At 44.5% G+C, this 25,030-nt stretch overlaps 1 protein-coding gene across 1 annotated transcript in view; it reads right to left on the bottom strand.

The window, feature by feature from the left end:
• EGFLAM (EGF like, fibronectin type III and laminin G domains) overlaps window positions 1-24,259 on the bottom strand; it is a 153,141-nt gene extending 128,882 nt beyond the window's left edge. The window contains exon 1 of the mRNA XM_038743854.1: window positions 24,066-24,259. Within this exon, the coding sequence (XP_038599782.1) occupies window positions 24,066-24,183 (118 nt within the window). The 5' untranslated portion in view covers window positions 24,184-24,259. The remainder of the gene's footprint in view (window positions 1-24,065) is intronic.
• Between the last annotated feature and the right edge of the window lie 771 nt (window positions 24,260-25,030).

Here is a 25,030-nt window from a genome sequence, read left to right as displayed (position 1 = left end):
TGGGTTTGGGAGTCAGAAGAAGGTGGGTTCTAATCCTGGCTCTGCCACTTGTCTGCTGTGTGACCCTGGGCAAGTCACTTCACTTCTCTGACCTTCAGTTATTTCATCTGCATAATAGGGATTAAAACTGTGAGCTCCATGGGGGACAGGGGCTGTGTCCAACCTGATTAGCTTGTATTTACCCCAGCACTTAGTACAGTGCCTGCCACATAGTAAGCACTTAATAAATACCATTAAAAAAAGAAGATGCAGATCATTGTGAGGTACATGTGCCATCTCTTGGTCTACTGTTTCAAAATGCAGTGCTCTTTCCCCAGGACCAAGAAGGAGCTAATAGAAGCAGCATGGCTCAGTGGAAACAGCACGGGCTTTGGAGTCAGAGATCATGGGTTCAAATCCCTGCTCTGCCTATTGTTAGCTGTGTGACTTTGGGCAAGTCACTTAACTTCTCTGTACCTCAGTTACCTCATCTGGAAAATGGGAATTAAGACTGTGAGCCCACTGTGGGACAACCTGATCACCTTGTAACCTCCCCAGCACTTAGAACAGTGCTTTTCACAGAATAAGCACTTAATAAATGTCATTATTATTATTATTACCTAGCAGGGAATCATTATTATTGTTATTATATTTGTTACGCACTTACTATGTTCCAAGCAATGTTTTAAGCACTGGGGAAGATGCAAGTTAATCAGGTTGGACACAGCTCCTGTCCCACTTGGGGCTCACAGTCTAAATAAGAGGGAAAAGGTTTAATTCTCATTTTACAAATGAGGTAACTGAGGCACAGAGTTGAATGACTTGTCCAAGGTCACACAGCAGACACGTGAAAGACCCGGGATTAGAACCAAGGTCCTCTGACTTCCAGGCCCCGGGCCTGGAATGCCCCCAATCCCTCTGCCCATCCGCCAAGCTAGCTCTCTTCCTCCCTTCAAGGCCCTACTGAGAGCTCACCTACTCCAGGAGGCCTTCCCAGACTGAGCCCCTTCCTTCCTCTCCCCCTTGTCCCCCTCTCCATCCCCCCATCTTACCTCCTTCCCTTCCCCACTGCACCTGTATATATGTATATGTTTGTACATATTTGTTTATTTATTTATTTATTTATTTTACTTGTACATAGCTATTCTATTTATTTTATTTTGTTAGTACGTTTGGTTTTGTTCTCTGTCTCCCCCTTTTAGACTGTGAGCCCACTGTTGGGTAGGGACTGTCTCTATATGTTGCCAACTTGTCCTTCCCAAGCACTTAGTACAGTGCTCTGCACACAGTAAGCGCTCAATAAATACGATTGATGATGATGACGATGATGGTCTTTCCACTAGGCCAAGCTGCTTCCAGTCCAGAAGTTTTTCTCATCCATAAATTATCGACCCCTTCTCCTCAACACACTATCCAACCTTGGCTTCACAGACTCCGTCCTCTCCTGATTCTCCTCATCTCTCCGGCTGTTCATACTCAGTCTCCTTTGCGGGCTCCTCCTCCCCCTCCCATCCCCTTACTGTAGGGGTTCCTCAAGGGTTAGTTCTTGGTCCCTTTCTGCTCTCTATCTATACTCACTCCCTTGGTGAACTCACTCGCTCCCATGGCTTCAACTATCATCTCTACACTGATGACACCCTAATCTACATCTCTGCCCCTGCTCTCTCTCCCTCCGTCCAGGCTCGTATCTCCTCCTGCCTTCAGGACATCTCCATCTGGATGTCTGCCTGCCATCTAAAACTCAATATGTACAAGACTGAACTCCTTATCTTCCCTCCCAAACCCTGCCCGCTCCCTAATTTTCCAGTCACTGTAGACGGCACTACCATCCTTCCCGTCTCACAAGCCCGTAACCTTAGTGTCATCCTCGACTCCACTCTCTCGTTCACCTCACACATCCAATCTGTCACCAAAACCTGCCAGTCTCACCTCCTCAACATCGCCAAGATCCACCCTTTCCTCTCCATCCAAACCGCTACCTTGCTGGTTCAACCTCTCATCCCATCCTGACTGGATTACTGCTTCAGCCTCATCTCCGATCTCCCATCCTCTTGTCTCTCCCCACTTCAGTCTATACTTCACTCTGCTCCCAGATTATCTTTGTGCAGAAACACTCTGGGCATGTTACTCCCCTCCTCAAAAATCTCCAGTGGCTGCCTGTCAACCTACGAATCAAGCAAAAACTCCTCACTCTCAACTTCAAGGCTGTCCATCACCTCACCCCCTCCTACCTCACCTCCTTTCTCTCCTTCTCCAGCCCAGCCTGCACCCTCTGTTCCTCTTCCGCTAACCTCCTCACCGTACCTCATTCTCACCTGTCCTGCCATTGACCCCCGGCCCACGTCCTTCCCCTGGCCTGGAATGCCCTCCCTCCACACATCCACCAAGCTAGCTCTCTTCCTCCCTTCAAAGCTCTACTGAGAGCTCACCTCCTCCAGGAGGCCTTCCCAGACTGAGCCCCCCTTTTCCTCTCCTCCTCCCCACCCCCCTGCCCTACCTCCTTCCCCTCCCCCCAGTACTTGTATATATTTTTTACAGATTTATTACTCTATTTTACTTGTACATATTTACTACTCTAATGATGTGGATACAGCTATAATTCTATTTATTCTGATGGTTTTGACACCTGTCTTCATGTTTTGTTTTGTTGTCTGTCTCCCCCTTCTAGACTGTGAGCCCGTTGTTGGGTAGGGACCACCTCTATATGTTGTCGACTTGTACTTCCCAAGCGCTTAGTACAGTGCTCTGCACACAGTAAGCGCTCAATAAATACGATTGAATGAATGAATGCTTGGCACATATTAAGCACTTAAATACCACAATTATTATTATTAAAGATGCAGAAAGAGTATGGCTAGAGAGCAGCAGTGTTGGCTTTACAGAGAGTTTTGAAGTTGATGTTGGAAAAATCCACCATCTCTAAGGAGCAGTCCAAAAGCTATGAGTTCTGCTACCACTTTAACCCTGGATTTAACCTCTATGAAACACCCCTGGCATCTCATTCCCTTGGTCACAACAGATGTAGAACACAGGTCCATACAAAGGCTCAAACCCATCTTTCAGGAAACTGGCTACTGGGGATCTGGGCTGTGAAGAGGCAATTTCATCATTTCCGTCTTAATCAGAACACGAAATGGCTCCAACGCTTATTTTCTGACTCCTGGAAAGATCTGGACAAGCATTTTGTGTCTTATCTTACTTGCTCCCCGAGGATTGCAGAATTAATCTGGGTAAGCGAGTTAGTGGGCAAACCCCCTCCCCAAATGCTAGAGGGATGTTGGAAGCCTCAAATACCATTTTTTTAAATGACCCTCCAACCTCTCTGTGAGATCTCATAGAGCAGCAGCATGGCCTAGTGGCAAGAGCCCGGGTCTAGGAATCAGAAGTGGGTTCTAATCCCGGCACTGCCACTTGTCTGCTGTGTGACCTTGGGCAAGTCACTTCACTTCTCTGGGCCTCAGTTACCTCATCTGTAAAATGGGGATTGAAACGGTGAGCCACACATGGGACAATCTGACTCCCTTGTGTTTACCCTAGTGGTTAGAACAGTGCTTGGCACATAGTAAGTGCTTAATACCATTATTATTATTATTATTATTATTATCATTATTATTATTATTACTGAAAGTGAACTGAAGATAAGCAATAGTACAGTGCTCTGCACACAGTAAGCGCTCAATAAATACGATTGAATGAATGAATGAACTGGCTTTCTCACTCCTCTTGCAACATGGCCTTTGCAATCAATGACTCCTGTGGAAGTCTCATTTGGCCTTTATTTTAAAGAACAAAACCAAACAAATTTATCTATTTCATCTCTCCCTCCCCTACTATGATTCCCAAGTCCAGTAAACAATTTTTTTAAATGGCATTTATTAAGCTCTTACTAGGTGCAAAGCACTGTTCTAAGCACTGGGGAGGTTACAAGGTGATCCGGTTGTCCCACGGGGGGCTCACGGTCTTAACTCCCATTTTACAGATGAGGAAACAGGCACAGAGAAGTTGAGTGACTTGCCCAAGGTCACACAGCTGACAATTGGCAGAGCCAGGATTGTTGCCATTTGCTCTTCCAACCCTTCCAACCTATGAGCAACAGCAAGTCTGAGATGACACCACTTACTACCTTTTATGATGCCTGCTCTACAGACATCAAAAATGTCACCTTTCACTGCACAGACAATCTGGGGCTTCTAAATAACTCTCAATTCCAATTGTCATTGGCTGCTTGTAGGTCCAGTTTAAATTACATCCTGCTGTAGCCTGACTCTCCAGGGAATTCCCTTCTGTAAATTAGGCTGTGGTGTGCATTTTCCAAAGACTGGTTGATTAGAATCATTGGCATATACAAGTGGCACTTTTTTTTTTATATCCCGTGGAAAAAAGCAAATGACTTTTCAGATTGAAGAGAACCACCAAATTAATAAGTTAGTTAAAATCAGTTCATGGAAAATGCAGCCATTGTTTTTATGGGAGCTGAATAATAATAATAATAATAATGGCATTTTATTAAGTGCTTACTATGTGCAAAGCACTGTTCTAAGTGCTGGGGAGGTTACAAGGTGATCAGGTTATCCCACGGGGGGCTCACAGTCTTTATCCCCATTTTACAGATGAGGTAACTGAGGCCCAGAGAAGTTAAGTGACTTGCCCAAGGTCACACAGCTGGCAATTGGCGGAGCGGGATTTGAACCCATGACCGTGCCCATGCTCTTTCCACTGAGCCACGCTGCTTCTCTGAATGTAAGACAGCTTTGCAGGTCTTCAGTTTATCAGTGTAGCAGTGTGGCTCAGTGGAAAGAGCCCAGGCTTTGGAGTCAGAGGTCATGGGTTCAAATCCCGGCTCCACCACTTGTCAGCTGTGTGACTTTGGGCAAGTCCTTAACTTCTCTGGGCCTCAGTTCCCTCATCTGTAAATTGGGAATTAAGACTGTGAGCCCCCGTGGGACAACCTGATCACCTTGTAACCTCCCCAGCGCTTAGAACAGTGCTTTGCACATAGTAAGTGCTTAATAAATGTTATTATTATTATTATTATTGCATGATGTGAGGAACTAGGAGGGGATAGTGGTATATTGAAATTTCAAAACAGTGTTCCTTCCCCTCACTGCTCTGTGACTAAGGTGAGGATGGTTGGGAAGGAGGAGAGGAGGATAGGGAGAGAGCAGGGGGAACAAGGGGTAAAGTGTAAAGAATGTTAATGTCCCCAAGTATTCCAAAATACCTGTATGCCAAGTCTCAGAATGCTTTAGTTCCTACATGAAGCATGCTCAGTGCATAATCCAAGCCGGAGAAGGCACTTGGGACGAGTAAGAGCTATGGGATTAGGAACATACTGAGCTGTTGGATTTACTGAAGGAGCACCAATTCTGGGAAGAAGGTATATTTTTCTACAATTGCCCAGCGCAGCCTATAGAATTCCCAAACTATTTCCAGACCCAGAGAAGAAAGAATCTCATCTTGAGGACTTTAAAATGAAATAATAATACTCGTGGTATTTGTTAAGCGCTTACTATGTGACAAGCACTCTAATAAGTGCTGGAGTCTGTACAAGATAATCAGGTCCCACATGGGACTTACAGTTTAAGAGGGAGGGAAAACGTTTTGAATCCCCATTTTGCAGATGAGGGCACTGAGGCACCAAGAAGTTCACTGAGTAGTTCGAGGTTGCATAGCAGATACACGGCGGAGCCGGGACTAGAACCTAGTTCCTCTGATTTAGCCACGTTGCTTCCCAGTCAAGATGAGACAACTGAAAGAACAACCACATTGTGTGCAGGGAATGTGTCTGTTTGCTATAACATACTCTCCCAAGTGCTTAGTGCAGTGTTCTGCACCCAGTAAGCACTCAATACAACTGAATGAATGAATAAATGAACCAGTAAGGGTCTATGTATGCATGGGGTCACCTCACTAGGAGTAGATATTCGAAAGAGCCAGCCCACTTTCTGGTTTCCTGGGCTTTTTCCAAGTTACAGCTTGAGCACCATTGGGAAATGGCTGTCATGGAATCCAAGGTCAGAAAACAGAACCCAGAAAGCTCCACTGATTCCCTACAGCTCCAGGAATGAGCAGGGAGAAGCTCTTTTATTTATTTATTTTAAATTCTCCCTCCTCCCAGAGAGCAGGACTGAGCTTTGTTTTCTTTCTCCAGGGGGAGCCTTCTCTCCTCAGTGGCCTTGAACTCTGAAGTAAGCGTCGGGTTAAAAAAGCGAACATGCACATGTGCTGGAATGATGCTCTGGACTCACCAGTTCACTTTAAGCCCTGTACAGTCATACTTAAGTTTTCCGCAGAAATGTCTGCTTTATTATACATGCTAGAAGAAGCAGGGTGACAGTGGATGGAGCACAGAACTGGGAGTCAGAAGGACCTGGGTTCTAATTCTGACTCTGCCACATTTCTAGACTGTGAGCCCGCTGTTGGGTAGGGACCGTCTCTATGTGTTGCTGACTTGTGCTTCCCAAGCGTTTAGTACAGGGCTCTGCACACAGTAAGCGCTCAATAAATATAATTGAATGAATGAATGTCTGCTATGTGACTGAGCAAGTCACCTAAATTTTCTTTGCCTAATTTACCTCACCTGTAAGATGGGGATAAGAGTGTGAGCCCCATGTGGGACAGGGACTGTGTCCAACTGGAATAACTCATATCATTCCCAGCGTTTAGAACAGCTCATGGCACATAGTAAGAGCTTAACAAGTACCATAATTATAATTATTATTGTTATAGTGAGTTAGGTCAGGAGTGTTGTATTGCACTTTCCCCAAGCACTTACTACAGTGCTCTGCACACAGTAAGTGCTCAATACGATTGAAAAAAATGAATGAATAAGTGAACTATCATTGGCTCCTCTGGAGGAACCAATCAGAACGCATGGCTCATTAGTGGGTCATAAATCAATCTATTCAATCTGGTGGAGGACAATCCAATGGGGGCCTCAGGCATGCCTACATCAGAACTAATCAGAAAGGACCTTTCTTTCCCTCTCTCAGATCTCTTCAGTCTCACTTAGCACCAATAGTAATAATGATAATTAAAATGATGGTATTCGTTAACGGTGCCCAACACTGTACTCAGGCCTGGGATCATTTTAATCAAGTCCTACATGGGGTTCACAGTCTAAGGGGAGAGGGAGAACATATATCAATCCCATTTTACAGATGAGGAACCTGAGGCAAAGAGAATTAATGGTATTTATTGAGCAATAACTATGTTCAGAGCACTGTACTAAGCACTTGGGATAATACAATAGAATCAACAGACCCGTTCCCTGCCCATAACAAGTTTACAGCCTAGAGAGGCTATGTGCTTTGCCTAAAGTCACAGAGGAGACAAGTGGTGGAAGGAGGATTAGAATGCAGATCTACTAATTCCTAGACCCGTGGGTGCTCTTTCTACTAGGCTATGCTGCTTCTTGGTGGATGGCAGCTAGAAAGGGCAAGGCAGGGTGGGTGAAGTGTCACGGCTGGGAACAGAAACAAGCGTCACTTAGTCAACTCCTTGGCAACATTAGGGAGAACAAAGACAGTAGGCAAGACAATTTATTCCTTTCGCCCTCTGAATAACTGATCCTAATATATCCTGCCTTTTCAATAAGGGATCCAAACAGGACAACACTCCAAATGCATGCATTAGCAATTTCTTCTTCTGCGGCGACCGATAACTTATTTTAATTAATTTATCCGTTCCATTCATGTTAACCCATTATAAAACATGACAAGATACCATGGAAATCCACCATCCACTCAATCCTCAAAAGCACCACTTTGGCCACCAGATTCAAAACCATGAGCCATGACACTTATGTCAACGCTTTGTCCCAGAACGAGCAGAAGAATCATGTGATTGGTTTCCTTGGTGCAAGATTAGCACAGTAAAATTAGCCATCTGGCCAAGAAAGACTTAAAGCTCAGGTTGTATTTAAGTATAGGGTTTCCCAACTGTGTAGATGTTGAAAGAAAGGGGATACTGAGACAGCTATTGGATTTACATGGTCAATTTCAGTGTTTCAGCTGTCCTGACTAAAAGAAGGGTAAAGGCTTCTATGGGTCAGATTCATAGCCCAGTTGAGCCATTCTGACCATCAATATAATGTCTGTCATCTAAGTGCCCTGGAAGGAAAGCCTCAGGGATGTATTATCATCTGGCATAATGCGTAGGATAGAGGAGTAACAGGCAAATGTCTGGTTCCTTTAACTAAAAAGTGCCTCCTTTATTCATTCATTCAATTGTATTTATTGAGCACTTACTGTATGCAGAGCACTGTACTAAGCGCTTGGGAAGTACAAATCAGCAACATATAGAGACGGTGCCTACCCAACAGTGGGCTCACAGTCTAGAAGGGGCAGACAGGCAACAAAACAAAATATGTAGACAGGTTCAGAAATGAACAAACGATCTGTGGAGGCAGCCTCTCTGACAGGGCTGGCTAGGCACCCTCTGGGGTCCATCTGTCTGTCTGCAGCAGCTCAGGCTCATCTTGCCCTCAGGCCCAAGGTGGGGAATAAGAGCTGTGGAAGTCTCCCATCCCCGAGGTGAGCGAAGAATTCTCCAAATCAGTCAGTCAATCGTATTCACTGAGCGCTTACTGCGCACGGAGCACTGTACCGAGCGCTCGGGAAAGGGCAAGAGAACAATAAACAGACAAATTCCCTGGCCCCAGCGAGCTTACAGTCTGTCTTAAGGGAGAGACAGACTCCGCGGAGGATTCCCGGCAGGTGGTGAAAGCAAACAGCCAGGCCTGCTTCCCCATCACTTACTCCTCACAAGTGGCTTTAAAGCACTCAATCACCTTGCCCTCTCCTACCTCACCTTGCTACTCTCCTACTACAACCCAGTTCCCAGACTTCGCTCCTCTGGTGCTAATCTTCTCACTGTACCTCGATCTCATTTATCTCATCACTGACCTCTTCCCCACATCCTGCCTCTGGTCTGGAACGCCCTCCCTCCTCATATCTGACGGACAATGACTCTCCCCCATTTCAAAGCCTTAATGAAAGCACTTTTCCTCCAAGAGGCCTTCCCCAACTAAGCCTTCCTCTTCTCCCACTCCCTTCTGCATCACCCTGACTTGCTCCCTTTATTCATCCCCCCTCCCAGCCCCACAGCATTTACGTACATATCTGTAATTTACGTTTATTAATGTCTGACTCCCCCTCTAGACTGTACACTTGTGGGCAGGCAATGTGCTTATTGTTGTATTGTATTCTCCCAAGTTCTTAGTGTTCTGCACACAGTAAGCACTCAAATATGATTGACTGACTCCTATGTGTGGAACAATATACTGAGTGCCCACCGTGCACCTTCTGCTAGTAGAGTATTCTCTTGAACGTTTGGGAGAGTCCAAAAGAAACAGATAGCACTATCTTTGTTATTTTGTCTTATTCCATCGAGTGATCTCCTACCCATAGCAACTCCAAGGTCACATCTCTCCCAGAGCGCCCCATCCCATCTGCAATTGTTCTGGTACTGTATCCATAGAGTTTTCTTGGAAAAAATATGTAAGTGGTTTACCATTGCCTTCTTCCACACAGTAAACTTGAATCTCTGATGTTGACTCTCTCCCATGCCACTGCTGCCCAGCGTAGGTGAGTTTTGACTTGTAGCAGATTGCCTTCCACTCACTAGCCACTGGCCAAACTAGGAATGGAATGAGTATGCCCCTGCTTGACTCTCCCTCTCATAGCCAAGACTGATATTGTACTGGAAATGCTCCAGGTGTGAACCTGAAAAGAGTCTTCCTTCTTTAGGTACCTCTAATTTAAAGGAGGAGAAAGAGAAACAGATTGTGAATATACAATCTAGAGAAGCAATATGGCCTTTTGGAAAGAGCACAGGCTTGGGAGTCAGAGGACCTGGGTTTTTATCCCAGCTCCACCACTTGATTGCTGTGTGACATTAGTCAAGTTACTCAACTTTGTTGTGTGTCCATTTCCTCTCTCTAAAGTGTGGATTCATGCCTGCTTTCCGTCCTACTTAGACTGTAAGCCCCATATGGGACAGGGACTGTGTCTGACCTAATTACCTTGAATCTACTCCAGCTCTGAGTCCAGTGTTGGCACATAGTGAGCCCTTAAATACCATGGTTATTATTATATTTGCATTATAACACAACTGTTCATCACCAGGTTTTTCATGATCCTAACTCCCATGTTTTTGGAAAACAGGCTGTGTACATAAAGGTGGATGTTGAGGTGACATTGAGTGGCCTAAGGATCCCTCACTGAACTGTACGCTCTTTGAGGGCATGAAACATGTCTACCAACTGTCATATTGTACCCTCCCAATTTCTTAGTACAGTCTTCTAGACTGTGAGCCCACTGTTGGGTAGGAACTGTCTCTATACGTTGCCAACTTGTACTTCCCAAGCGCTTAGTACAGTGCTCTGCACACAGTAAGTGCTCAATAAATATGATTGATTGATTGTTCTGCATGTAGTAAGCACTCAATAAATAGCACCAATTAAGTGGTGGAATTTAGGCAGGGAATACCTCCTTAAAAGGCAAATGCCTCAGGTTTGGCAATTCCACACACTTTCTCTCCCCTCACCTTTTTCCCTTGACATACACTTCCCCGGGTACATTTCTAAAGCCCCTCAGCCATTCACAGACAGAGAGCACACAGCTTTCGAAAGGCACAAATGGTGTTTGCAACAAGAAAGTAATCGCTTTACCAATTGGGCTGATTACCATCCTGTTTGGGGCTGAAATGAGATTCATATTGGATTTACACACAATTGATTCACAGGTTGTGCCTCCATGGACCTTCTTGTTTGAGGAATTTCTCTCTGCTCTACCACTCCCTCAGATTCTAGGGTCCATGACAGTCTCCAAGAAGATTTGGTGTAGATCCACCTCAACCCCGGAAAGTTCTGTACGCAGAAATTTAACCCAACGGAGAAGCTTCATTTTGGAGTCATAATGTCGCTTTTGGGAAAGAGGAAAACAATCGGGTGCTAGAGGGGTCGAAGGTGAGAGAACGGACCCAGGGAATTCCAGGGGGTCGGCCTCCCTAGAGAGAGTAACCTGAGGGATCCAAGCAATCCATCACTAGACACCAGGATATTCTCCACAACATAACCCTGAGGGAGGTGTGAGAAGGAAAGGGGAAAAAAAGACAGACCTCTAGGAGAAAGAATGGGCTTCTTAAAATATACACAGCACTGTTCCTTCAGGAAAGCAGGAACTGTTGAAAGTAGAATAAAGACATGTGTTTCCTGTTGGCTTTTCCTTGAGATAACGTTCCCTGATATTCATTTCAGTTTTAGGAAGGCTGTAGCTTTGGAAAAGGATTTCTAGCTGACAAGTTTTAGGAAAAGATTTTCTTGATCAGGAATCTAAAGATAAAAAGGATTTTTTTTTAAATAAAGGTGTTGGAGGCTGCTTTCCTCTGATGCTGAGGACATACTCCCCAGTCCTTTCATCACTGCCCACACATGATTTTTAAGTGCCTACGGTATCACAATACTCTAATTAGCACTTGTGAATTTTATATGCCTGTTCAATTATTTATTCATCATATCTGTACATAATTGATGTCATCCTGTCTCCCTGTAAGTTTCTTGAGGAAGGATAGGGATCATACATATACACTAACTCTCTTGTACTCTCTCAATATTTAGTATGGTTCCCTACACAGAACAGATATTCAATAAATAATAATAATAATAACAATGGTATTTGTTAAGCGTTTACTATGTGCAAAGCACTGGAGAGGTACAAGGTGATCAGGTTGTCCCACCGGGGGCTCACAGTCTTAATCCCCATTTTACAGATGAGGAAACTGAGGCCCAGAGAAGTTAAGTGACTTGCCCAAAGTCACACAGCTGACAAGTGGCAGGGATGGGATTTGAACCCATGACCTCTGACTCCAAAGCCCGTGCTCTTTCCACTGAGCCATGCCGCTTCTCTACAATATTACTAATAATTATGGTCTATGTTAAGCACTGACTATATACCAAGCACTGAGGTAGACACAATGCAGTCAGCACAGAAATGGCCCCTGTCCCGCATTGGGTTCACAGTCTGAGGGGGAAGGAGAATGGGTATTGAAACTAAGTTCTTAGTACAGTGCTCTGCACACAGTAAGTGCTCAATAAATACAATTGATGATAATACTAGCTCACCTCCTCCAGGAGTCCTCCCCAGACTGAGCCCCCCTTTTCCTCTGTTCCTCCTCCCCTTCGCCCCTACTCCCTCCCTCTGCTCTACCCCCTTCCCCTCCCCACAGCTCTTGTGTATATTTGTACATATTAATTACTCTATTTTATTAATGTGTGTATATTTATAATTCTATTTATCTATTTTGAGGATATTGATGCCTGTCTACTTGTTTTGTCTTCTTTCTCCTCCTTCTAGACTGTGAGCCCATTGTTGGGTAGGGATTGTCTCTGTTGCTGAATTGTACTTCCCAAGCACTTAGTACAGTGCTCTGCACACAGTAAGTGCTCAATAAATATGATTGAATGAATGAATGAAATACTATTTGCCAGGCACTGCACTAAGTGCTGGGGTAAATACAAGTTTATCAGGTCAGACACATTCCCTGTCTCATGGGGTGGGGGGGCTCACAGTGTCAATCCCCATTTTACAAATGAGGTAACAGTCCCAGAGAGGTGAAGCAACTTGCCCAAGGTCACAATGGCAGACAAGTGGCAGAGCTGGGATTAAAACTCCCAAGTCTGTGCTCTATCCATTTCCCAGAAGAGACTTAATCCAAGGTCACACAGCAGGGAAATGGCATTGCTTGGATTAGAACCCAGATCCCCTCTCAGGAGTGTACCCTTTCCACTTGACCACACTACTTCAATACAGCTGATTGACTAGATTAGATTTTAAACTCCTTAAGGGCAGGGATCATGTATGCTAACACAATTGTACTCTCCCAAGGTTTTAGTGCATTGCTCTGCATAGAGTAAGCAACATTAAATACCACTGATTGATTAGATTTTAAGCTCCTCAAGGCCAGGGATTATTTCTTTAAATCAGTGATATTTATTGAGCACTCACTGGGTGCAGAGCACTGTATTCAGAGTTGTAATATGACTGAATGAATGTATGAATGAATAATACTCCTGGATCAGCTTCTAAAGAATATTATCAACCAAATTCTCCCAGAAATCCAACGTGGCTTCAGAATGCAATGTGGCACAGTGGTTGGGTCCTTTGTGGCACATTATTATTATTAATAATAGAAATAATTGTGGTATTTGTTAAGTATTTACTATGTACTAAGCACCAGGGTAGACACAAGTTAATCGGGTTGGTCGCAGTGCCTGTCCCACATAGGGATCACAGTCGATCCCCATTTTATAGATGAGGTAACTGAGGCCCAGAGATGTGAAATGACTTGCCCAAAGCCTTCCTTTCCTACACCTTATCAAAGCATCTGACACCATCAGTAGTAGTAGCAGCATTTGAGTGCCCACCTGGTAGTGTGCATTATACTAGGCATTTGGGAAGCACAGAATACGGAAGTGTCACGTTCCCTGTCCGCAAGACTAACACTCTAATAGGGGAGATAAATCAGGCCTGTGAATCAGAGAAATTGGGTTCTAATCTCAGTTCTGCCACTTGTCTGCTTGTGACCTTCGGCAAGTCATTTAACTTCTCCAAGGCTCAGTGACCTCATCTGTAAAATGGGGATTAAATACCTGTTCTCCCTCCTACTTAGACCAAGGCTCATTTGGAGCAGGGGCAAGGTGAAGCAGCATGGCTTAGTGGACATAGCATGGGCCTGGGAATCGGAAGGATTTAGCTTCTAATGCCAGTTTGGGCTCTAATCCCAGCTTCGCAACTCGTCTGCTGTGTGATCTTGGACAGGTCACTTCACTTCTTTGTGCCTCAGTTAACCTCATCTGTAAAATGGTTATTAAGACTGTGAGCCCCATTTGGGACACAAACTGTGTCCAACTTGACTAGCTTGTATCTACCCCAGTGCTTAGAATAGTGCCTGGCACATCATAAGTGATTAATACCATAAAAAATATTGACCCCAGCATTTACTATAGTGCTTGGCATATAAGACTTTAAATACCATAATTATCATTATCATTATCATCACCATCAAGAGAGTGTAAAGAAGCTTATAAGTGGTAGGGTTGGCTGACAGGGTGATATTGCATTGCACATAGTAAGCGCTTAAATGCCAACATTATTATATCCCTCAGGGTGCTAGGAAATTAATCAGGGAAAGCTGGTTGGAAAAGTTGTCTGTCTCATGTGGGGACTGAGGGAGTCACAAGCTGGGGGGACCTGGATAAGTGGGGTGATGGAGACAGAAGAGGGGACAGTGAGAGACAGTGAGGAGTGTGGCTTTGCAAGTATGAAAATGGTGAATTTGGAACTAGCAGGAGGAAAGAGCAGATAGGTAAGGCCTGGGGAAGGCAGATGGGAAGCCTAGAGAAGTAGCATGGCATAGTAGAGAAGCAGAGTGGGTAGAGCATGGGACTGGGGGTCAGAAGGTCATGGGTTCTAATCCCACTTCTGCCACTTGTCTGCTGTGTGACCTTGGACAGGTCACTTCACTGAGTCTGTTACCTCATCTGTAAAATAGGGATTGAGACTGTGAACCCCCATGTAGGACAGGGACTGTGTCCAACCCGATTTGCCGGCTTGTACTTTCCAAGCACTTAGTACAGTGCTCTGCACACAGTATGTGCTCAATAAATACAATTGAATGAATGAACTTGCTTGTATCCACCCCAGGATTTAGTACAGTGCCACAGTTATTATTATGATGACCATATGACAGGCTGGGTTATCATCATCAATCGTATTTATTGAGCGCTATGTGCAGAGCACTGTACTAAGCGCTTGGGAAGTACAAATTGGCAACATATAGAGACAGTCCCTACCCAACAGTGGGCTCACAGTCTAAAAGGGGGAGACAGAGAACAAAACCAAACATACTAACAAAATAAAATAAATAGAATAGATATGTACAAGTAAAATAAATAAATGAATAAATAGAGTAATAAATATGCACAAACATATATATATATATATATATATATACAGGTTCTGTGGGGAAGGGAAGGAGGTAAGATGGAGGGGATGGAGCGGGGAGAGGAAGGAAGGGACTCAGTCTGGGTTAGAGCTGAGGGGTCTCAGTCTGACTCATTCTCCATTGTTAATGGAGCAAAGCAGAGATGAACCGAATTTCCTCTATCCAGCCACGCTGGAAGATGCATTTTATTAGAAGTAGCATGGCTTAGTAAATAGAGCTTGGGCCTGGGAGTCAGAAGGACCTGAGTTCTAATCCTGGCCCTGACACTCGTCTGCTGTATCACCTTGAGCAAGTCACTTCACTTCTCTGTATCTCAGCTACCTCACCTGGATAATGGGGATTAAGACCATGAGCCCTATGTGGGACAGGGACTGTGGCCAACCCAATTACCTTGTGTCTACCCCAGTGCTTAGAACAGTGTCTGGCACATAGTAAGCACTTAAATACCACAGTTATTATTAATCTAGGCTGCACCTAGACTCCCCTCTAGACTGTAAGCTTATTGAGGGCAGAGAATGTGTCTATCACCTTATCTAGTTATAGTGTACTCTCCCTACACACAGGAACCACTCATTTAATACAATTGATTGACTGATGCATCAAGAAACCTGGATGCAGTGGTTAGCACAATTCCACACCTCTGGAACACTCTTCTCACTCAAAAGACTTTCAGCATCAAAGTCCAAGACACAGTCATTCAAAAACAACTTCACAGAATCTACCAGGAATTATGGGCTGGTAATGCTAATAGTAATTGCGAAACACTGAGCCAGACAATGATTCTCCCCTGCTTCTACTAAGCTTTATTGAAGGCAAATCTCCTCCAAGAGGCCTTCCCTGACTTAGCCCTCCTTTCCTCTTCTCCCACTCGCTTCTGCAACACTCTGACTTGCTCCCTTTATTCTTTCCCCCCACCAGCCCCACAGCACTTATGCACATATCTGTAATTTATTTATGTAATATCCATCTCCTCCTCTAATAATGATGGTATTTGTTAAGTGCTTACTATGTGCCAAAGCACTGTAAGCTTGTTGTGGTCGGGGAATGTGTCTGCTTATTATTATATTGTACTCTTTCAAGGGTTTAGTACAGTGCTTTGCACACAGTGAGAGCTCAATAAATGACAATGAACACTACTAGGTGCTGGGATAGATAATTAGGCTGGACCCAGTCCCTGCCCCAGATGGAGCTCACAGTCCAAGTGGGAGGGAGAACCGGTATTGAATTCCCAGAGGTATTGAAGTAGAGAAAACTGAGGCACAGAGAAGTGACTTGACCAAGAACACACAGCAGGCAAATGGCAGAGCCAGGCTTAGAACCTACACCCTCAGGCTCTTGCTCCTTCCACTAGGCAACATTGCTTCTTGACTTTATAGCCTCATTTAATGCTGCTTTTCATCTGAAAACCGCAATTGCCAAGGATAGACCAGGCTGGTGTACTGCTATTAAAGAAAGGAGCGGCTCTTACTGAGCAAAATTCTGTAAGGAAGGAGAGGTAAGAAAGCAAAAGTCAAATCAGTGAGAGGTGCTGTGAACATCACAAAAGGGATAGTCAAGACTGTAAGCTTGTTGTGAGCAAGGAATGAGTCCGTTTATTGTTATATTGTACCAAGAACGTAGTACAGTGCTCTGCATCATCATCATCAATCGTATTTATTGAGCGCTTACTATGTGCAGAGCACTGTACTAAGCGCTTGGGAAGTACAAATTGGCAACATATAGAGACAGTCCCTACCCAACAGTGGGCTCACAGTCTAAAAGGGGGAGACAGAGAACAAAACCAAACATACTAACAAAATAAAATAAATAGAATAGATATGTACAAATAAATTAGAGTAAAAAAAATGTACAAACATATATACATATATACATATATATATATATATCTGCATAAAATAAGCACTCAATAAATACACTGAATTGAACATTTTTTGCATATTATGGTCCTGCTTTGGCCTTTTCAGCCTCCTATACTCTCATATATATATATTTTATTTTATATAATATATATATATGTATACACACACACACACACACTCAGTCTTCTATCTATAAGCTAACTGTGGGCTGGAAACATGTTCATTTATTCATTCAATCATATTTACTAATCACTTACCATGTGCAGAGCACAGCACTAGCACTTGGGAGAGTACAATATAATGATAAACAGACATTCCCTGTCCATAATGAGCTTATAGTGTAGAGGGGGATACCGACATTAATGTAAATTACAGATATGTACATAAGTGCTTTGGGGCTGAGAGAGGGGAATGAATGAAGGAAGCAAGTCAGGATGATGACATGTCTACCAATTCTGTTATATTGTATTCTCTCAAGTGCTTAATAAACGTGCTGTGCACACAGTAAGCACTCACTATGATTGATTGATATATGAACTTCACCATGAATGGGTATCTTCTTCAATTACAAAGCACCACTATAGTTAGTATATACTGGGAAGCAGCGTGGCTCAGTGGAAAGAGCCCAGACTTGGGAGTCAGAGGTTATGGGTTCTAATCATGGCTCTGCCACTTGTCAGCTGTGTGACTTTGGGCAAATCATTTAACTTCCCTGTGCCTCAGTTATTTCATCTGTAAAATGGGGATTAAGATTGTGAGCCCCATGTGGGACAACCTGATCACCTTGTATCCACCCAGTGCTTAGAACAGTGCTTTGCACATAGTAAGTGCTTAACAAATACCATCATTATTATTGTATTGCTCTGCACATAATACTAATCAGTAATATTTGATGAGCACTTACTGGGTGCAGAGCACTGTACTAAACACTTAGGAAAGTACTATACAGTAGAGTTGGTAGACATGATCCCTGACCTCAAGGAGCTTACAATCTAGTGGATAAAACGGATATTAAAATTAAATGAGATGGGGGAAGCGACAGAGTAAAAGGCTATGTACCAAAGTGTTGAGGAGCTATCAAAGTGCTTAAGGGGTACAGACCTAATTGCATAGTAGAACTCAAAAAATTATACTGACTGATGGAATTAGTACATTTTGGACCAGGAAAGGAAGAAATTGCACTGGGAAGGTAGAAAGAAGGAGATTTTTCCAATGAATAGAGAAGGCACAGTTCCTGCTCTCAAGAGGATTACTGTTTCCTCTTTAGGGCTGTAACCAAAAGACACCAAAAAGATTATTCCAGAGTGATATAACTGGACTGAAGTTTCCTTGTTTGATCAAGCAATCATATTTACTGAGTGCTCATTATGTGCAGAGCACTGTACTTAGCACTCGGGAGAGTACAGTAAAACAGAGTTGGTAGATATGTGCCCTTGCCCACAATGAGTTACAGTCCAGAGGGGGAGACAAACATAAATATGAATATATAATTTTTTTCTTTGATAATTTGTGTGTCATGAAAGGAGTAAAACAGAGGTCTGTACAAAGCCCAGACTTGTTCCATCTATCCGGAGCCACTCTCAAGAATGGAGTATGAATCTGATCCTCTTAAGAAATTCTTGAACTTGTTTGGCTGAGGGTATCATCAAAGATCCTTGAATCACTCACACAGAAACTGTTTCACACTGATGGCTGTGCTCTGGAAACACACCAGAAGACAAGTAGTTCATGATGAACCATTTCTCAGAATCAGGAAATTGTCCTCATTTCCCTTACTTCCGTTTCTTTCTGTGTCACCTATGCCCTTGGATCTCTACCCCTTATTGTAGTGGGAAGCAGCATGGTGTAGTGGACAGAGCACTGGCCCAGATGTCAGAAGGTCATGGATTCTATCCCCAGCTCTGCCACTTGTCTGCTGTTTGGCCTTGGGTAAGTCACTTCATTTAGAACAATGCTTGACATATAATAAGCACTTAAATATCATAATTATTATTCCTTTTATTGTCCTCAGTTACCGCATCTGTAAAATGGGGGTTGTAACTGTGAGCCCCACATGGGACAGGAACTGTGTCCAACCCAATTTGCTAATATCCATCTCAGTGCTTATTATTATTATTATTCAACATGCCAGACATTATAATAATTGTGATATTTGTTGAGTACTCAAGCACAACTGATGGATAATAATAATGACGGCATTTATTACTATGTGCAAAGCACTGGGGAGGTTACAAGGTGATAAGGTTGTCCCACGGGGGGCTCACAGTCTTCATTCCCATTTTACAGATGAGGGAACTGAGACACAGAGAAGTGCCTTGCCCAAAGTCACACAGCTGACAAGTGGCGGAGCCGGGATTTGAACCCATAAACTCTGACTCCAAAGCTCATGCTCTTTTCCACTAAGCCACCCTGCTTCTCTTATCAACAATTAGTTTGAAGATGATAATTATGTACCAGCCTATAATTGGCATCCCATTACCAAAGAGGAATGCCAAGGAGTTGAAGCTTTTCATTGAATTCTGCTACTTAAGTAGTACACTCTCTAGTAATAGTAGAATTTGGAAGTAGAAACTAGCAAGTCCTCCAGAAGACTGGCAGGCAGGGTGTGATGCCAATATCCCATCAAGATTCAGGCCATAGAAATAGCTGTTCTTGTTCATGGGTCCTGTCTTGGATGCCACATCTAACCTCTACAGCAGTTCCACCAGTGGGCGTTGATGTTCATATCATTAGGTCAATCAGAATCACATAATGAGATTCTGGAAATCATTTGGACAACCAGCATCTGATGCTTATCATACTGCACCTTTGATAACGCACAATCTAAATGGTGTTCTTAGATGAGCTGAGGTGGGCTAACTATATACCAAAGTGGACAGACAAAAAGCTTTAAAAATTCAATGAAGCAAAGTCTCAAACCGTGTGATAAAACCATGGAAAGCTATGAGATGGCTGAAGAAGGCAAATGAACATGGAACACAGCAATCAGAAACCTGGTGACTGGAAACAGGGGTTTAAGGAAGCTCATGACACCGAGAGAAAGAGAGAGAAATGAAAACAGGGCCAGGAACTGAGGATAACTACTGCAACAGCACAGTAAGGGAAAATCTTTTCAGGCTCCAGTACAGAAGTAAGAGTCAGTCACACTGGCACATGTCAATTAAAAAAGTCTCAGTGTTGTATTGGAAGCCAAAACCAATAGTCAAGACTGCAACAATTTTCAGAGAGAAGGTATGTTGTAGTTAACATACAGAGATACTTCATTATGTAGAAGCTAGCAGAATGCAATTCTGTCCTCCACACAGGTAAGCGGACACACACACACCTTTGTCTGAGTGTTTAATTGCTTACTTGCTCCGAAGAATCATTTATGCCTCAACATTTCACCTACCAAGTACCAGACAATGCAGTTTATAGTGAACCTCTCCCCAAACCCCTACATTAACCCTACATAAAAAGCAATGTTATCCCTACCCTTGAGCAGCTTACAGGAGGAGACAGACAAGGATTGTATATATCCGAGGAAAAACACAGATACAGCTGGAAACAAAGTAAACAAAACATAACTTGGAGGATACCATCTCCAGACCATTCCCAGCCTGTCTGGGGAGATTGTCTTCCAAGAGATTTTGAGGATAACTTCTGTGCAGATGTCAGGCACAAAACCAAGGAATGACTCTGGTGGTTGAAGTCCCTGAAGTTTGGATAATCATTCTGTCATTGTTCAGTAGCGTGGAAACTCAACTCCTCCATATGAGGACTAAAATCTCCAAACCCCTTTCTGTGTGCCAGCAGGCATCCTGACTTTACTATTAAATGATGACTGCCCATACATCACTAATTTATTCATAGCTCAATATTGCTTAACACTTTAATATTTGATGATTTTAGAACCTTGTGCAGAGGATTGAAAAGTTGGTGATCTACATCTTAAACACTCATCCTTGTCCTAAATGACAAGCTTCTGGAAGGTCCTCAAATTCTGCACTTTAAAATGTGTGTGCATTTAAGACCATGTGCTGAAGGGAGTCAGGGGAAAGCAGAAAAATTATGACAGATGAATGGACACTACTATAAATGATGACCACATCATACTGAAGAGTAACACTGTAAGCTTCTTGAGGATGGGGGTTGTCTTCTGCTTCTGTTTCAGGTTCTCCAAATGCCTGTTCTAAACAGTTCTTTAGACATGGTAAACCACATTGTAAGGCACTTAAGTATTCCTTACTTGGGACTAAAATATAGAAAACCTGTTATTCAAACATTTGCTAAGCAGACTATTTTCTTGAAAAGATTATTAATCAGAAGTGGCTATTATTCACATCCGAGGAAAGATGACCCACTTCTTTTTTCAATCTGGATTAAATTTCCAGATCAAAATCCACCTTCCAGAGGGATGCAAATGATCCAAGAGCCCCTTCTCTTTTGCATCTATATTCTTGAAAGGACCATCAGTTCAGCATACCGCTTTACCATCTAAGAGCTGGCATTCTGGACAAACCCAATGTGGATAATCACTCTAATTTTAATCCAAACTTAAAAATGGATCAATAAATCTAAAAATAGCTAGTATTTAACCCAAGTCAACTCTATTCAAGGGTTTAATAGTGAAGAAAACGTCTAATAGTTGCCATGAAAAGCTTCTACTAGGACTTGGAAAGAGCTTAATTACAAAGTACTTGTTTACCCACAAAGATTAGGAGAGGGAGCCTGAACAACTGTACCACATACATTTCTATTTAAACAGGCTTTAGTGAAAAATTCATTTTGACCATTCTACATAAATTTGCAGATACCTATTTTGAAATGGGCATGTAAATCCATTCAGGTACAAATGAATTGAATTGACAGAGAAATATGAGTGGTCAGTTTAACTACAGCCTGCTGAATACAAAAAAAAGAGAGATCATGCTACCTGCCTCTATAATAGAAGTTAGAAATTCTTCCTTGCAGATGCAAGTTTCTGTAAGATTTATCTGCTTATCAAGAGGAGAAACAATTGAATGTAGTATTAGCAAACCCTATTGCTCTTATCTTGGCAAAGAATTTGTTCCATTCTCAAAATGGAATGAAACACATGAGTGCGGCACAAATGACACTGACCCTGAATTTTAAAGGCAGGTTAGCAACCAAGTGCTAATGGAAAGGAAGTGGCTTGGAGAATGAATGTTTTACCAAGTGGGGAAACCTCGGATTTCCAAACAGATGGATCAAGAACTACTTAAAATATTTAAGCCGCCATATGGAGCCTGCCAAGATTATTTTCTTTGCCCCCAGACCGTTTTCTCTCCGTGTCTTCATTCTCACAAACCATCATTTGTAAAACGGCACTTTCTGCAAAGCTTCGGCAACTGCAAATAAAGTTATACCGTTGCCCCTTGTTGAAGAGATAATTAATCCCAGAAGACCTATCCGTTTACCAAATTGAAGTAAGAACAACCAGATTTGGAGACTCCTAAATATAGCGTCATCAAGAAGAGCAGAAACTGTTAATGAGGAAACAATGCTTGGAACGTTCTCAGACTGCTCTTCTGGCTCTCTTGACTGCAGAAAAAAATATATTTCAGACAAGGAGGGGTCAAAAGAGAGCAGGCCATTCTTTTCCTTTTCTTTGCGCAATTCTTTTTGAAGGTGATCCCCACTGTTCTGAGAGTTTGGGCGCCTACCATGTGCAGAACGCTATAAGAGGTGCTTGGGAGAGTAGAATAACTGTCCCAAGCTCTCTAGCAACCGGCAATCCGAGAGGATGCAACTTGATATGCAGAAGTGGGTTCAAAGCACGGGGGCAAAGGGGGGAAAATCTGCTCCCAAGGGGGTGATTCAACCAACAGCCCCAGAGAAGCATCCCCCTCCACTCAAAAGGGTCCAAGGGTCCAGCCTCCTACTCAGAAAGAAATTGGGGGCTCCCAGCGAGGGAGCTTCAGGAGAGATAGGACGAGTCCCCAGAACAGGATTTATTATTACACTCCCAGCAAGAGCCCGGGCTTGGGAATCAGACATCGTGGGTTCCAATTCCCACTCCATCACTTGTCTTCTGTGAGACCTTGGGCAAGTCACCACTTCTCTGGGCCTCAGCTACCTTACCTGGAAACTGGGGATTGAGACTGTGAGCCCCACATGGGACAACCTGATTATCTTCCCAGTGCTTAGAACAGTGTTGGGCACATAATAAGTGCTTAACAAATACCATCATCATCATCCCTTGGACCCTGAGCTGGCCAGCGGGGCAGGGAGCATTCATTCATTCAGTCGTCTTTATTGAGCTCTTACTGTGTGCAGCGCACTGTACTAAGCGCTTGGGAAAGCACAGCGCAACAATACACAGTGACATCTGTTGATTTATATTGATGTCTGTCCCCCCAGACTGTGAGCTCGTTGTGGACAAGGATGGTCACTCTGTATTGTTGTGTTGTACTTTTGCAAGTGCTTAGTACAGTGCTCTGCACATAGTAAGTGCTTAATAAATACGATTGAGTTGAATTCCCTGCCCACAGTGAGCTAGCAGCCTGGGGAATCCACCTGGAAGGTTCAATCGTATTTATTGAGCGCTTCCTGTGCGCAGGACACTGTCCTGAGAGCTTGGGAAAGCACAATACATTAATAAAGAGACAATCCCTGTTCTCATTCATTCAGTCGTGTTTACTGAGCGTTTCCCGGGGTCAGAGCACTGTACTGAGCGCTTGGGAAAGTAAAATACAGCAAGGAGAGACAATCCCTACCCGCAACAAGCTCACAGTCTAGACGGCGGAGACAGACATCAAAACAAATAAACAGGCATCAATATAAACAAATAAAATGACAGATATGTACCTAAGTGCTGTGGGGCTGGAAGCGGGGGCGGGGGGAGAGCAAAGGGAACAAGTCAGGGCGACGAAGAAGGGAGTGGGAGATGAGGAAAAGTGGGGCTTAGTCTGGGAAAGCCTCTTGGAGGAGGTGGGATGGGGAGGCCACGAAGGATGTGGGGGTGTTGGAGAAGGGGCTGTCCCTTTTCTCCTCGTCTCCCATCAGAAGCAGGGTCAGGGAGTTGACCCGTTGTTGGGTAGGGACCGTCTCTATATGTTGCCGACTTGTACTTCCCAAGCACTTAGTACAGTGCTCTACACGCAATAAGCGCTCAATAAATACGATTAAATGAATGACAGGCAGCCCCCCACCCCTCTTCTTTCCCCTCTCCCAAACGCGGGGCTCTAAGCGGGGAGGGGGGCGGCCGGGGTTCCTTACCTCGAATGCGAGGGGCTGCTGCGCGGGACGTTGCGCCAGGTCCGAAGCAACAGGCCAGGAGGAGGAGGAGGGCGGGGAGGGGGTCTGAGCCCCTCCCGCGGGGACAGGACCCCTCCATCCCGGGCCCAGAAACGCGGCAAACTTTGGGAGAAGTCCCGAGCAGGGCGTGGGGGCGGGGGGAGCCAGGAGCGCCCCACCAGGATCCCCTCTGTCTGGCTGGCTGGCTGACTGGCTGGCCGGCCGGCCGAGGGACTGCAGCCCTCACCCACAGCAGCGCTGAGTCTGGGGTGGATGAGGAACCGGGGAGGAGGGAGGGGGAGGAAGAGGAAAGGGGAGAGGGAGGAGGGAGGGGGAGGAGGGAGAGCGAGAGGAGAAGGAGGAGGAGGAGAAGGGAGAGGAGGAGGAGGAGGGAGAGGAGGAGGAGGAGGGAGAGGAGGAGGAGGAGGGAGAGGAGGAGGAGGAGAAGGGAGAGAAGGAGGAGGAGAAGGGAGAGAAGGAGGAGGAGAAGGGAGAGAAGGAGGAGGAGAAGGGAGAGAAGGAGGAGGAGAAGGGAGAGAAGGAGGAGGAGAAGGGAGAGAAGGAGGAGGAGAAGGGAGAGGAGGAGGAGGAGAAGGGAGAAGGGAAGAGGAGGTGGAGGGGAAGGAGAAGGGAAGAGGAGGAGGAGGAGGAGAAGAAGGAGAAGGGAGAGGAGGTGGAGAGGGAGGAGAAGGGAAGAGGAGGAGAAAGAGGAGAAGGGAGAGGAGGAGGAGGAGGAGAAGGGAGAGGAGGAGGAGGAGGAGAAGGGAGAGAAGGAGGAGGAGAAGGGAGAGGAGGGAGAGGAGGAGAAGGGGGAGGAGAAGGAGGAAAAGGGAGAGAAGGGAGAGGAGGAGGAGGAGAAGGGGGAGGAGGAGGAGGAGAAGGGAGAGGAGGAGGAGAAGGGAGAGGAGGAGGAGAAGGGAGAGGAGGAGGAGAAGGAGAAGGGAGAG

The sequence above is a fragment of the Tachyglossus aculeatus genome, chromosome 3 (genome assembly GCF_015852505.1).
Source record: "Tachyglossus aculeatus isolate mTacAcu1 chromosome 3, mTacAcu1.pri, whole genome shotgun sequence".
In the NCBI taxonomy this organism is placed as follows: Eukaryota; Metazoa; Chordata; class Mammalia; order Monotremata; family Tachyglossidae; genus Tachyglossus; species Tachyglossus aculeatus.
The sequence above is the reverse complement of the archived record's forward strand: the minus strand, read 5'-3'. Positions and strand labels throughout refer to the sequence as shown.